Source organism: Lissotriton helveticus, chromosome 1_1, assembly GCF_964261635.1.
Source record: "Lissotriton helveticus chromosome 1_1, aLisHel1.1, whole genome shotgun sequence".
NCBI lineage: Eukaryota > Metazoa > Chordata > Amphibia > Caudata > Salamandridae > Lissotriton > Lissotriton helveticus.
In genome coordinates this window covers 631,655,996-631,672,267 of record NC_136057.1, presented here as the reverse complement: position 1 = coordinate 631,672,267, position 16,272 = coordinate 631,655,996, and the positions used below count along the sequence as shown (strand labels likewise).

The window sequence follows — 16,272 nt, the reverse complement described above, 5'->3', positions numbered from 1 at the left end:
CCCATCCCATCCGCAATGCCACTTCGGCCCTCCTATTTTAACTGACAACTCTTTGTACGACGCCTGGCGCCACCTCTGGCCAGACACCCGAGAGGGAACCTGTGTCACCAGTGCGAGGGGCTGTTGGTCACGCATTGATTTTAGGCTGACCACCTCGGATGTCCTGACTTGGCTAACCGACGCAACACACATGGCGAGCACCTTCTCTGACCATGCGCCGGTCCAGATTTGCATCCGTCTTCCCCACTCCCGGCAACGCGCATTCACTTGGCATCTTTCCCCAAATGCCTTCCGGGACACTGTCTTTTGTGCGGACATTCAATCTGCCATCACTAATTATTTCGACTTAAACACGGGTTTCGTGGACTCTGCTTCCGTACTCTGGGAAGGTTTCAAGACCGTCATACGGGGAGAATGCATTTCCAAACAGGCCAGTGTCCTTCGTTCCATTCGCTCCACTTTGACCAAGCTCGAGACTGAAATAAAAGGCCTAAATGCTGCTCAGGCTGTGCACCCCAGTCCCGACACACTGGCACAAATACGCCAAAAACACACGGAATTTTCAGAGGGGGCAGGACGCAAACTTTCCTTCTTGGGCAGGGAGGGCCGGACGTGCCGCTTCGGTTAGGGCGACCATTCGGGACGTACCTTGGCCAATCTCCTCCGTCCACCATGCACTGCTTCCTACGCTACTGCTCTTAGCGATGGGGGTTCGTCTAGAACTACCTCCCCTGAGGAGATCAAGTTCCCCTTGCTGGCACCCCCCGTCACGGGAGGCGGTTGATCAATATTTTGAGTCTATCTCGTTGGTCTGGCTTTAAGACTCCCACCAGGAATTTTTGGACGTACCATCCACTAGGGAGGAAATACTCGCGGCCATCAGTAGCCTACCCGGCGACAAGGCACCTGGTCTAGATGGCTTACCGGCTTCATTCTAAAAAACATATGCAGAACTTGGCGGCCATGTACAATGAATCCTTTGATAATGGCCTTTTCCCCCAGTCTCTTAGTGAGCCAATGATAACTCTACTTCTAAAACCCGACAAGCTGGCTGACCGTCGCATTTCCTACCGCCCCCTCTCCGTAATAAACATTGACAACAAAATCTTCGCCAAACTGATCGCCTCTCACCTTTTGCTACTCATGCCTCTCATTGTTCTTCTGGACCAATCTGGTTTTATTCCTGGTAGAGCCACCTCGCACAAACTTTGCACAATTTTTTCAGTCCTCCACTAAATTAATCCCAGTCTCCCTGCTGTGGCCGCCTTACTGGACGCAACCAAGGCATTTGATAAGCTTGAGTGGCCCTTCCTATTCTACCTCCTACCGCGCATGGGCTTCAGCGAAGTATTTATACGCAAGATCATGCTCCTTTACACCAACCCCTCAGCGCGTCTCTGCATCAATGGCCAGGTCTCTGACCCAATCAGCAAAGACCGGGGCACCCGGCAGGGAGGCCCACTATCGCCTATGCTATTCGCCATTGCAATGGAGCCCCTGGCTGCAAGGCTCTGGAAGCACCACACCCACAGGGGAATAGGTTTCTCAGCCCGCTCCCTCCTTGTATCCATGTATGCAGACAACGTAACCCTTTACGTCCGTCACCCTCTGGAAAACCTCATCCCCCTCGTTCGAGAAATCATATGCTTTGGTGGACTTTACGGGATCCAGGTAAACTGGAGCAAGTCGGTGTTGTTTCCTTTGACTGATGCCACTACGCTGTGCACACCGGACTTCTCATTTATGTGGGCCTCAGGCCCCACGCGCTATCTAGGCATCTGGCTTAGTAGGGATCTGGACTAACTGTGGAGATCTAACTTCGGTTATGCAGTTGATTGGCTGGAATCTAGGATTCCGACTTGGAGCCGGCTTCAGCTATCCCTTGCTGGCCGGATCGCGATCGCTAAGATGGAGGTTCTGCCAAAATTTGAATACCTGTTCTTGAACGTTCTGATCCTTCTCACCACAAATTACGCTCTCTCATCATTTCGCTTGTCTGGGCGGGTAAGCAGCCGAGAGTCGCATACGATATCCTTACTCTTCCCATGTCTGTCGGAGGGTTGGGTGCTCCTGATTTTAAGATCTATGCCTTGAGCGATCAGGCTAGCTTCTTGCACTTCTGGATTCACCCCACCCCTTACCAACCCTACATGGCCTTTGTCCACGGCATTGTTCGCGTGGGCGGAGGTGGACACAGTCGAAACTTGGCGCTGGGCCTGGTCCTGCCTTCTCCGGCTATCAAATCTTCCCTCACTCTCTGCCAAAGCGGTGCCAATAGCAAACCACCCTGACTTCCCTCCGCTCCAGCTTTCTGGCATGTCTAAGCATGCAATGCGTTTGGGTTTACGGACGGTGGAGGACGTCTACCCCAGGAAAAGTTTCTATTCCCTTCCGGACTCCTCTTGCCCGGTGGACACGCTTTTGTACTACCAGCTATGTGCAATTTGTCGGAAACTACACTCTACATTTCCTCAGCCCCCATCTACCATGCAGGCTCTTGACTTGTTAGATGGGGGCTGGGGATGTATACATCCCCATCCCCACACAAATTAGTCACCAAACTATATGCTTTTACTCCTACGTCCATCTCCATTTCTATGGACCGTGCACGGGAGGCTTGGGGCGTAGATTTAGGTATGGACATCGCGCAGGCGGACTGTCTATACTGTTGCAACCAGACGAAGAAGCTGTCACCAAACTATCGACTACGTCGAATACATTTTAAGTTTCTGCACAGGATGTACCGCACCCCTGCCCAGCTCCACAAGCTTGGGCTCATTCCAACGGACGCCTGCATGCGTTGTGCTGCCTCTGCTGCGGACTTTGCGCATTTAGCGTGGTTGTGCCCTAAGGTCTCCGAATTCAAGCGGGTGGTGTGCTCCAAGTTTTCGGACATCACTGGTGCTACAGTGCACCCAGACCGTCCCCTGTGCCTACTTGGCTTTGTAAAATTCTTCCCAGATGCTTCTCGACGCCCGATTGCCATCCTACGCCTGGCCAGGACCAGCAGCATCGCAATGTGTTGGGGTCGCAGACCTGCTCTTAAGGCCGAGAGCGGGCTGGAGGAGGCCTCTCGGTGTCAGACTCTTTTGTTTGTTTGTAGCATATGTGCCTGTAGATACACCTGCTCTGCTGACTCCTGCCATAGTATTGGGCTTGGACATTTGCAACACATTTTTCATAGAAGGAGTTTTCGAAGTCACGAGGTATAGTGACTCCTAGCTTAGAATCCACTTTTAGGTTCAGACATGTCCTAATCAGGCTCCGAGTTCGGCACCTGATGGCCCCCTGCTGGGTCTTTCAACCCTTCCATTCCTGTTGTCTTGGAACAATCTTCATGAATCTAACCAAATCTTCATCGTTGGTCTATAAACTTTGAACCCGTGCTCCAGTCGACACCTTTTGGTGGCGTGTTGTCCCCCTCCTGAGTCCTTCTATCCCATGTCTTAGTTGCCTTCTTGTCAAGAATGCCAGGTTAGTGATGACTGCACCTCCCTCCCCCCCCGTGTAACTCCTAATTCAACATTCCTAGATACACATGCTTGAATCATTCCCCTTTAGCGAAGGTGGATCCCCACTGTACCATAATAAAGCAGTATACAAAATTATCATAGGCTATATTGCTGTAGGAAGGTGCTTTTTGTTATAGTCACACCCGCTTTTTGCCAGTGCTACTGATGTTTTTGGACTGATGTCCACGAGGACTCTGCTAACCAGGCCCCCGGGTCTCTTTATCCTGAAAATAAGGTTAAATGGTCTACTTGTGTTAAACTTGATGCACACTTTACCACTACTGTAAGCCCCTAGTAAATTGTATCCCTGCTACTTAGGGCATGGGTACTAAAGAGGGTCCCCAAGGGCTGCAGCATGTATTATGCCATGCTAAGAGACCCCCATAAAAATTGCATGCAGGCTGCCATTCCAGACTGAATGACATTGTGCAAACCATGTGTAAAAACACAACAAGGCACACTCGCTGTGTGCCACGCCAAAGTCACTGCAATTAATATATGTAAGTCACCCTTACGGCAGCCCTTTTAGTCCTAAGGAAGGCTGCATTACCAGGGCTCAAAAAAATTCACTTGCCCACTCGCTATGGCGAGCCAGATTTAATCAGGGCAAGCTATTTTTAGGGCGTACTGGCCTTTTCTGGCAAGTACGAAGACAAACTGACTTTTGACCTCTGTCTGTGAAAGAGGAGCAAATGTGACAAGATATAAAAGCATCTTTATTGCTCACAAAATGAATGAGCAATAAAGATACCTTTAAATCTTGTTATCTTGTCACATTTGCTCGGCTTTCGGAGGCAGAGGTCAAGAACATTACGGTTAGGATGAGTAGATTTTTCAAGTTACTAGACCTGCAGGTCTAGTAAAAATGTTACGATTTTTCAAGCCCTCATTATATTACATGTGAGGACATATCTGCATGACCAGAAATGACCCTGTGCTGATTAGTTAAATTACTGGGTAGTACAAGTGAACAGGAAAGCCATCTTAAGTATTTGTACTGGGCACTGGTCTTTACGTTTTCCCCAGCTGCATAATGGCTTTTTTATTTTTTATCTTTTCAAAACCTTTATTGAGGAACTTAAAATCAAACACATTACATTGTGCTACATAGCAGCTCAGATTAAAGCAATATAGCTCAAGTCAAGCATTTGGAAACAAATCAACTGCACCTTACAAAACAAATGAAGTTGTTCAGACTTAAATCACAGCACCATCACACGGAGGTCCCTCGCCACCTGAGGTACGCTGCCCTCAGCTACAACAGCAAAGGTGAGTGCCGAGAGGCGGGGCAGCCTAGAAGGAGGGGGGAAACAGCCACCGGCCAACACCGGCGGCCGCTGCGGGCACAGGGCCGGCGGGGAGCGCGGGAGATGCAGCGACGCTGGGAGGGGCACGGGAGTGGAGATATGTGATCAGTATCCCCAAATATTGACTGGTCAGCACCTGGCGGGTAGTAAGTCCCAGAAGTCTGATAAGCTACTTACCTTGGGTAATACTCTTTCTAGTAAATGGAGACTCTTAACAGCAGATTGCTCACCTTTTGAATCTTCTTCAGACATCAGACTGGAGCCAGAAAATTTTCAGTAGTACCTCTGCATGCCGGTAGATAGCTCTGTGCGGCTACGCATTGACCCTGTTCCCCTCTGAAAATGATGTGCGGTGCCTATATAGACACCATTCCTGCGCGCTGAAGTCAGTTCCTTTGAGGCTGCCTACGTCCCCAGATGCAGAACACCAGCAGCAAACTCGCTATGACCTGTGTCCATACATTCCAAATCACAGAAAGGGGAAGAATCTATGGTTAGATAAGAGTCACTACCAGAAAGAGAGTTACCGAAGGTAAGTAACTTAACTTCTGATGGAGACTTCTAACTGCAGAATCTGAACTGTTTTGATTAGATACCAAAGCAGGACTTATCTGGTGGAGAGCCTGTGGATGGACTCAAAATAATATGTCCTATAGGACAAATACAGGCAAAATACCCCTCTTGGCGAACCTGGCTGTCCAGTCAGTAATGCTTTGTGAACGTATGGAGGAATGCCCATGTAGCCCCCTGGCAAACGTCCAGAAGACAACACAGTAGTAGCAGCTTTGGCCCTGGTGGAAAGAGCACAAAGTCCTTGTGGAGGCTGCATTTGGCCAAAGTCTAGCAGATCTTAATGCAGAGAACTATTCAGCAGAAGATGGCTGGCTTCTACATGGCCTTGCATTTTTTTACTCCATCGAACCCCATTAAGAGCTGATTGCATACCTTGTTTTCAGTGACATTTTGCTGTCCAGGTTATGGAGTCTCTCATCCCTCTTAAAGGGGTGAAGCAAATGCATTACAACAGGTAACTTAAATAATGACGATTGGTCTGGCAACAGCAAAAAGGTTGAAGAAGCTGAAAGATACCCTATAACTGTGCAAAAGCAAAGCCTTGCCTGTCAAGTGACAGAACAAACAGCAAAATGCCAGATAACCGGGTCTGAAGAAGGTCACTCTGTCAAGTGCCACACCAAGCCACAAATGTGTCCCTTAGGAAAGGCATATGCAATTTTTCGAGCGACGCTCGGTCAACAATATTAAATCAACTATCTCCGGAGGAAAGTTGAAGGTGCTCCGCTGTTGCTGCACAATCTCCAAGCACAAAGATAGAGATTACGGAGGCACAGGAGCAAGACCCCACTGCAATGCTACAACAGCAGATCTTGCCTGGCTCAAGGGACACACACATGCCCAGGAGCTCTGGATACCATACTCTCAATGCCCAATCCAGGGACACTGGGATGACTTCAGAACTCGGGGCGGCAGGAGAGTTATCAGCAGAAAGATTAGAGTTCCACTCTAGGCATGAGCCTCCAGAGAGAGAGAGAGAGACGCCTTCAACGCGCAGAACTGCTGATATTGCACGTTCTTGGTAGTGGCAAAAAGATCAAATCAAGGTTCGTCCCGTGGGTGGAAGAAACCTTGTGCCACCTTCAGGTGTAACTGGCACTTATTATTTCGCGAGACACCGACAGCTGAGTTTGTCTGCCCTGGTATTCAAATATCCCACCAGCTGGTTCACCACCAGGAAGATTTCTTGATGGTCCAGCCATTTCCAGAGACAAAAGGCCTCCTGGCACATGGTCCATGGCTCCACCCTGCCTTGTTTATTGCAGTACTACAAGGTAGTGGTGTTGGCCATGAGCATCTATAGAAACGTTCCTTGATGGACATCAGGGAGGCTTTCAGCACCAAGAGTACAGTGCTCCACTAAAGGAATGCTAAAGAGATTTTGAAGGTGGGGCGGGAGGTTGCCTAGTGCACTGTCCTTTTGCACAAGGCAGATGGGTGCCACAGCCACAAAAAGGTTGAGAACTGTGCTGGTGCTAAAGTGGCTGTCTGTAAGGGGCACCTCTGCAATTGCTGCGGAAAACATGAAGGGAATAACGCAGTTGGTGTAGCTGAGCAGATAAGCCCAAAGAGGATGCAGTGGTCCAGCTCTCTTTAAATAGCTCCAGAGAGGAATTTGCAGTGTCCCCAAACAGGCGAGTCCTGTCAAGGGGCATAATGTCCATAACCGGACATTACCTGAAAAACTAGCAAAGAGCAGCCAGGCATAGCTATGACAAGTGACACTAGTGCCAATGGCCGGCCTGATTGACTACATGGTATACAGGCCACAACAAATCGTGAATCTGGCTTCCTCGGTCGTCATGTATAGTAAGGTCACCAGGGAAGATTTGAACAACTGAGTCCGAAGGAGCATTGGAGTAACAGATCAGGAGGCATCTGGCACTTACAACTGATGGATTGAGATCCAAAGTGGGGGAAAATAAAATACCCTTTTCCCGAAGGAATCTAATCTTTTGGACTTCCTATCCAGAGCAGTAGTTGGAAAAGGGTGTGGCTGTCATTGAATTGGAGGCAGCCTGAACAAGCAAACTCCAAGGAGAAGGGTGCTGAAACAAAAAGGTGGGGTGGCAAAAAGCGGGACTGTGGCGTCTCGGGTGGGCCCCAGGAGAGTATCAGAAAGTGCCTATTTTAAAATAAGTAGGGGTTCAGTGCTGGTTTGCCACGATTGAAGTACTTCAGTCCAGAAAATGGTTATGACCTCTATGGTGGAGGTGTTGGAGGTTGAGAAAGATTGCCACCCTCCACTTGGACTGGTCCACGTCCTTCCTCTCCAGCAGAATCCAGAGCGTCTGCCTCCCACCCTTCCGATCCAAAGCCAACGACGTCATCTGCGGCGTCCCCCAGGGCTCATCCCTCAGCCCGACGCTGTTCAGCGTATACATGCCCCCCTCGCACAAGTGGCCCGCCAGCACGACCTCAACATCATCTCCTACACCGACACGCAGCTCATTCTCTCCCTCACGAAGGACCCACACACCGCCAAAACCAAACTCCACGAGGGAATGAAGGCCGTCGCCGAATGGATGACAAGCCGCTGACTCAAGCTGAACATGGACAAGACGGAGGTCCTCATCCTCTGACTGACCCCCTCAGCCTTGGACGATTCCTGGTGGCCAACCACGCTGGGAACAGCAGCGACACCAACTGACCACGCAGGCAAACTTGGATTCATCCTCGACTCCTCCCTCACCATGTCGAAGCAGGTCAACGCCGTCTCGTCCTCCTGCTATGACACCCTCCGCATGCTGCGCAGGATCTACAAGTGGATCCCTACCGAAACGAGAAGAACGGTGACTCAGGCCCTCGTCAGCAGCAGACTGGACTACGGCAACGCACTCTATGCAGGAATCCCAGCTAAACAACTGCGACGACTGCAACGCATCCAAAACGCCTCTGCCCGACTAATCCTCAACGTCCCTCGCCGCATCCACATCACCCCCCACTGGCTCCCCGTCGACAACAGGATCACCTTCAAGCTCCTCACCCACAAAGCACTCCACAACACCGGACCAGCCTACCTTAACAGCAGACTCAGCTTCCACATCCCCACCCGCCCGCTCCGCCAGCTTCGCCCTCGCCGCCGTCCCCTGCATCCAACAAACGACCTCCGGCGGCAGATCCTTCTCCTTCCTCGCCGCCAAGACCTGGAACACCCTCCCTACCCACCTACAGCAGACCCAGGACCTGCTCACCTTCAGAAGACTCCTCAAGACCTAGCTCTTCGAGCAATAGCGGCACCCCCTCCCCTCAGCGCCTAGAGACCCTCACGGGTAAGTAGCGCGCTTTACAAGTACTTTGATTGATTGATTGATTGATTGATGAACACCACAAAAAAGCACTTTCTTCAGTGGCAGGACCAGTGGGTGAAATAGGCCTAGCATCAAGAGATGATCTCTACGATGCCAGGGGCCTTGACACATCATAGCAGCTGCCTTTCTGAGAGGGTTGACCAATTTGGTCTCTTGCATCATAATAATTTTCGGAATCCATCTCAAACAATGAATGTAGTATATGGGATCTGCCTTGCAAAAGCAGGACAGCAAGCGATCAGAGGCATAAGGTTATGGTTCTGTGGAAGCGATTCTCTGCTTCGGTCCAGGTTGGAACAAGCAAAATGGGCACTTAATACTCAGGCGTAGGTAAAGTCGGCATCAGCGTTAGCACTCAAGGAGCTGGCATGGATCCGGAGTGTATGCTGGAGCCAGGAGAGGCCCAGTGATGGGTTATGAGGGTTTAACTGGTGCCGAGAGCCTCTCAGATAGCAGGAGCTCACAAGAGCACTAAAGGGAGTCAGAAAGTATCTGCACTGCCAGAGCATGGTCTTTCGAAACTCTTCGTTCTGCCTTGGTGTCACAAAGAACCCTGGAAACTCTGACTTCAGGAGCAACATTGAGAAGCATGGGGGTGCCCTTGTGCCTTTTCCGGTGTACGAGTGTCATGAAGTGGCGGAGTCCTGCATTACCTTTTTATGTTTTTCTTCGACGTACACAAAGGTTTGGATTTCAATGCAGATTGGCCTCTGGATCAACTCTGTTGACTCCTGGACCAGGAACTGGATAACCCTTGAACTTAGACCAGTTACAACATGGGAGTCTTGCGGGGCTTGGAGACCTAGTGTCACCTTGTGACCCTGACTGGCCTTTGGGTTAATGAAAGCGCAATCACTGCCTTCCCTGGAGTTGTGGCTCGACCGCAGACATAAAATGCACACCTGATGTGGGTATGTCACAGTCATTTTATTGCGGCAGTCCTCAGGATTTAAAACTTGTAGTTTTGGGAGATTACATTTCCCTTGAACACTGAAAATTTGGAGGTAAAGGGTTTCGAAAGAGACTAAAGGAAGCTCCAGATTTGCGTCTGGCGGTGTGGAAAGAAAGGAAATGATTTTAGCAGGCAGGGGTGGTGGCTGTTTAGGCCCTACATGTCATGTCTTCCGGAGAAGAGAAGAAAAAGAGTTAGTGTGGAGTTGCATGAAGGCACCTATCAGCGCACGGATGTGCGAATGAAAAGTTTCTGGAGCTAGTCTGACACCTGGGGAATATTCAGAAGGTGGGGAATCTGCAGTTAGAAGTCTATATCAGAAATCGCCTACAGTTTTATATAAAATTCCCAAAAAGAGCTAATAGACAAATATGTACTTGTTTTATGACCGTGAAAAATAAAATTCAAACAACTTCACCTTATCAATAAGATCTCGATTGACACAGTTTGGTAGCTGCTGAATGAAAGAATCTACGATAAGCTTCAAATGTGACCCAGTGCTGGCTTCTTCATCTTCTTGCTCTAGAAACAAGGAAAAGTAAAAACAAACAGTTCAAGGTAAATAAAAAACAAATGAATTCTACTTAATCAGGCTCTAGGACTGGACTAGATTATTAAAACATGACAGAGCCACATCAAGTAAGCTAGGTGACCTGTAGGTTTTAATAATATAATTTTTTTAAAAAAGGAGAATACACACATTAGGCTGCCAGTAGTCTGGACTGGAATGAATCACCATTCAGATTATCTGAAATCTGAAACAGAGATGTTTCTGCAAGTTGCATTAAATGCACATTTGTTCTCAGAGGAAGAGGGGAGACTAACTGTGGTTAAGGACACGACTAAGACTTTGCACGCTATGCTGGCAACCCTGCAACGCAGAGTGGGCCTACTGGAGGCCAGAGCAGAGGACGCAGATGTCAGGTCGAGAAGGGACAATATCCGTATAGTGGGGGTTCCAGAGGGACCCCAGCCCATCGCCTTAATCATGGACTAGTTTTGCTCATGGATTTTCCTGGAGACACTATTCTCTATACTCTGTAGTGAAGCAGGCACGTAGGTCTTTTGCAGCCAGGCAGCCCCTGCGTCTGCACCCCCTCACCTGAGACACTGATCATAGCACGTATCATTAACTTTGTGGACAGAGATGCAAAACTCAGGGATGCCCAGATGCTTGGCAAGTTGCAATGCGAGGTGAGGCAAGCCTAATGTCATACTCTTGCCCAACTACACTTTGAAGGTCCAGCAGCACTGACGCACCTCATAGGCTGTTAAGAAAAAGCTTATCGCCATGCAGCTCAAATACAGGCTGCAATATCCGGGGTGCCTTAAAGTCTTTTATAAAAAACAAACACTGCTCTTCAACACTCCAGAGAGTGCCTGGATGGAGGTGCGGCTGAACATCAGGAATGGGGATCATGCGTTGCCTACCACTCCCAATAAAGACTCGACTGCAACAGAGTGGCGGAAGTTGCCACGACGTGCCAGAAAGAACAGACTGAGGCATAGATCAGAAGAGACTACGCCATCCAGTCTAAACACCAGTGATCAGTGTTCCTGGAGGGCTACCCAAGACAAGGCCAAAAGAGGAAACTGTACAACCCTCCAATGATAACTGGGCCTACCGTGCTGCCACCCCTGGCGGGAACCATGTGCTGAACTGAAGTTAATGATGGGGCCATGGAAAACCTTCACCCGGTAACTGTTATGAGTGTTTCGGTTGAGTTTTTAGTCAGGTGATAGATTCTTCAGGCAAGGGGTAGTAGTGTATGGGGGGTGGGAAGAGTAAACAGCTGCCGCCAGTTGCGGTGCTGCCAGTGGGGAGGTTGTTTAGTTCACTTGATTTTGGTTTTGCTTATTACATTCAGGGGTGTCTCCTCCATGTATGCGGAGGAGCGTCGCCCCACTGCTTTCTCGCAGTGCGAGAAGCAGAAACATAAAATTGTATTATAAATACCATTTTATGTTTCTGCTTCTCGCACTGTGAGAAAGCAGAAGGGTTTTACTGGGGGTAGGCGGGTCTACTCGAGGGCAGGGGAGGAGTGGCTAGCCCAATGCTGCGAACCCTGACTGTTTGGTCGGCCCTCTGGGGCCGACCAAACCAGTCCATTTCAGTTTCAGTTAATTTTTTATTGTTACTAGTTAATAAAAACCATCACAATACAAGTTAAATGCATATAAAAGAAATTCTTTTTAAAATAATCAATTTTCCTAAAAACATTGACTAATATTGGTGCAACACAGGAAAATAACTTTTACTTATGAATTGAATGAATTTTATAACATTCCATTTTAATAAGTGTAGGTACACTTCACTGTTGTGATAAAGTAGAGTATGAGTCTATAAAAAATTCCACAGCTCCAGATATCAACATCCTACTACTGTTTTATCATATCAATGTCTTATGGTCTTACGACTGTACAAGTTCCTTATGCTATTGTATACTACTTTCAATTCTGTTTTACTGCTTTGTCATGAAATTGCAAAAACTTCAGAAAGTTGCAATTTAACTGAGGATCTGTAGAGTGCAGACTTCTCATGATGGCTGTCCTACGGGTTCAAGTCCCCCTCTCATTAAATAAGCGCTTTAAATGTTCACGACAACCAAACCAGTCATTCACACTCTCCCTTTTCTCCATGTAGGCTGCATGCAGTCAACATGAACAAAATGGAACAGCATGAACAAAATGGCCTCCCTATTGACGCCTGTGTGTTCGGCATCCCAACCAATCACAACACTGGCATTGTAGTGTTGTGATTGGCTTAAACGAGGGGAGGAAGGCTGCCTGCTTCCTGTTCCTTCAGAGACAGGCAAGCAGGAGTAGCCCAGCAGTGAAGACGCGGGACCCGGGAAAGGTGAGTTTTATTTAATTTTTTTTATTATTGAACCCCCCCCATCCTTCGCGACAACTCGCCCCTCCACCCCCACGACCCCCCCACCCGTGAACCATGCCGGCAGCCACTGATTACGATTGATAAGTAAAACCAGAAAAACCAGAAAAAACTAAGTAGAGGTGAGACTCCCTCTTCTAAAAGGTTCCCTCTCATAAAAAAAAAAACTCCTAAAGAGGGAGATCTGAAGAAATCCACTTCTGAAAACAGCAGTCGAAGCCATTGACACTGGCATGAAGATTTTAATTACTCACCTTTAACTCCTGTTCTTCAACACCGTTATCTTTAATATAGTCACATCCATCATTTCCCGTCACCAGGCTCGGAATCCCCGATACATTAAAATAACAGCATACTGTGTAAAATGGCTATTGGCCTTAAACACTGCATATTTAGTAGCACAGCCACCTCATTTGAAAGATCCTAAACTAAAGAGGCCACCAGAACTTCGATTTCAAAGCACAAGTGTGAGAATAATATTGGATGAACCCATGACCGAGGAGGAGGGAGGGCCACGTGTGAATATATAAGAGATACCAGAATTGGACAATTGGAGTGAAAGGTAAGTAACTAATTTGTGCTCTAACATTGGACAATATAAATATATAAATATATATACAAAAAAGGAGAGAACTCTGGGTAGTTCTCAAGTTTAGGTGGAAAGCAGCTCCTGTTAGAGCACTCTCAACACCAGCGACACTCGATCAAAGTCTTTAAGCATAGGATTAGCACAGTGCAGTCTTTTGCCATTTCTCTAGCAAAGTCTTTAAGCATATGACTAGCACAGTGCTGTCCTTGCCGAGCTGTAAAATGGCAAAAGGTGCGCTTGAGTTGGTATTTTACCAATTCAAAGCTGAAATACTGTGCTTGGAGTGATAAATGGCTTATGCCATTTTACAGCTCAAGGGGCTATAGATGCACTGAACCCTGGGCTACACATCCCTACAGCAGAGCACCCAAACACTAAGGAAACACCTCACCTTGGTGGGCAAAACGCCCAGGCAGTGAGATCCAAGGCCACCCAAGGGGCAAGTGGCAGAGATCTGCACACCCTTGAGCCCGCTGGGTGGGGCAGCGAGCTGGGGCCACGCAACGCTGTTTCTAATAGGGGGCGAATAGACAGTCTGCGATCCACTCAATTCTCCAATTAGCAATCCTGGGCAGGGGGTTGGGGAGAAGTCCCCACGGCCCGTCGAGCTGCAACCCCATCACGATGACGTCCCATCGAGCAAAGGAGGCCACTATGAAGGATCTCCTACAAAAAACAGGAGCCAAGAAATCCAACGGGGACGGTCATGGCCAGTTGTGACACACCCCTCAAGAGAGAGAAACAGACCCGGCAGGTGCAAGCACAGAGGAACTGATCTTGGAACAATTGTCTGGCATCCTACGGGAAGATTTTGCGGGGCTGAGACAGGACGTGGCCTCGAACATCAAACAAGTTTGAACAGAGATTCTGGAACTAGGAGACCGTGTCGACTCCATGGAGAGGTCTGGCAACCGTAGGGAGGAAGAGTTAAAAGAGCACACGTGGGAAATACAGGCACACAGGGAGCACAATGAAGAACTATGTTTCCGCCTTGTGGACCTCGAAAACAGGTCGAGGCAGTCTAACATCCGCATCAAGGGAGTGCCACTTCAAGCAGATGCTGGGAAATTGGAGGCGTGGATGATTAGTCTCTTCCGCCATGTTACGCCAACGCTGAGTGACTAAGAAATAACACTGGATCACACACTCCGAGCGGTAAGACCAGCTTCAAGCCTGGGCTACTGCAAGACATCCTCACATGCCTCCACTCTTGCAGACAGAAAGAAGCGAATATGAATGCAACCTGAGGCAAGTCATTCATATTATTTGAGGGTCTTCAGGTGGGCATATATCACTCAACAGCGCTGCAAAGCTTTGAAACCAGCCACTGCCTACCTCAGAGAAAGGAATGCGCTACCGCTGGGGACACCCTTTCAGATTGTCCTTCATATGGAACAAAGAGATGCATCTGGTGCGGACCTTTTAAAGAAACGCATGAGGCACTTGGGGTCACTTTCGAAGAAGGGAAGAATCCAGAGCATCACTCTTGAGAGGCAGTGACCTCAGACGCCGAAACCAGGAAGACGGCGTGGGACCGTGAAGAACAAACACTTATGTCCCTCTGAGCAGGAAAGTTCGAAAAAAAGAGAAGCTCTCCTTCGACAGCTGCAGAACCGTGACAGGGGGGAGACATCTAGAAACTGCAGTCTGAAAATGCACACGTCTATCCTGTCCTGCCACACTGGGGCACCGCGGATGAGCCCTGGGCGGAATGTGAAATCCGCCTTGGTGGGCAGAGCACACCCTTTCCAAGATGTGGACTGGCAATCGGCCATACGGACACACACTAAGGTGTTACGGATGCCTGTCCGAGGGCTGTTGTCTTGTTGTTCATGTTCACTTAGCTTTATTGCTTTTCTGATTTCTCTTTTCTCTACATTACTGTGCTTCTTTCAAGCACTTCACTTGCTGGTTGGGACTGGGAATCCGTTAAATACTACGGTGAGCCTGGAGAGGTTGAATTTGAGAGAGTCGCAGAAACATAAAGGGACATCAAAAGAGTCGCAAAGGACCTGCATCTTGGTGGGTATAGCTCCTGGTTGCTTAGGTGGCACCAGGGGACTCAACTTAGGGCCTTCCACATTGGGGTCTACCTCTCGAGCCATGACAGGTTTCTCTCCATACTGACATATTATCCCCATCTGGTTCCTAAGGAATGGAAACACCCGATGAGACATCTGCCTCCTACAAGAGACGCACCTGATTAGGGCGGATTGGAAGCACTTCCGGTCGAAGTGGTTCGACAGACAATATTTCTCCTCCACGACTGGCAAGAGGGCTGGAGTGGCCATTCTCTTAGCAACACACTTTCCCAGGAAAGTGCTAGATACACAGGCAGATATACCTCTAAGAATGATAGCGCAGCAGGCGGCAAGGGAGGGACACACCTATACCCTTGCTTCCATATACAGCCCAAATGAACATCAGGTAACATTCTTAGGGAGTGCATTGACCACCATTCTTGAATCCCCAGATGAAGATCTTATAGTGGGAGGTGATTCAATATGGTACCCAACACCCAACCGGTCAGGTCTATACAAAGGGTGAGTCACTCTGGGTCACTCTCCATCTATAAATCAGACTCTATAAGTCAGACTCTATAAGTCAGACTCTATAAGTCAGACTCTATAAGTCAGACTCTATAAGTCAGACTCTATAAGTCAGACTCTATAAGTCAGACTCTATAAGTCAGACTCTATAAGTCAGACTCTATAAGTCAGACTCTATAAGTCAGACTCTATAAGTCAGACTCTATAAGTCAGACTCTATAAGTCAGACTCTACAAGAAACTGGTTGGGTGGACGTTTGGAGACAACATCATTCCACAGCACAGGAATACACCTTTTTCTCAGCTGCTCACCAAATCTATGCACGCATAGACCCCTTCTGAATATCCCCATGCATTACACGCAACACACAGGAGGTTGAGATAGGAGTCGCGGTCCTTTCAGACCACTCTCCAATTACTCTCATGCTGCAGGTACCTGGGGTATCCTGCAGCACGCCACACACGCCACAGAACTTGGCGACTAAACCACAAACTGCTCACTTATGACACAAACATTAAAGAGATTCAGGATGCTATACAAGCTTACTTAATTCTTAATGACGATGGCTCTGTTCCCGTCTCTGTGC

General features: G+C 48.5%; 1 protein-coding gene across 10 annotated transcripts in view; it reads right to left on the bottom strand.

Annotated features, from left to right (window-relative positions):
- UPF2 (UPF2 regulator of nonsense mediated mRNA decay) overlaps window positions 1-16,272 on the bottom strand; it is a 1,696,571-nt gene that overhangs the window by 1,393,746 nt on the left and 286,553 nt on the right. For all 10 annotated transcript variants that reach the window (XM_078674159.1, XM_078674161.1, XM_078674162.1 and 7 more), the window contains one exon: window positions 10,074-10,177. In XM_078674159.1, the coding sequence (XP_078530285.1) occupies window positions 10,074-10,177 (104 nt within the window). The remainder of the gene's footprint in view (window positions 1-10,073; window positions 10,178-16,272) is intronic.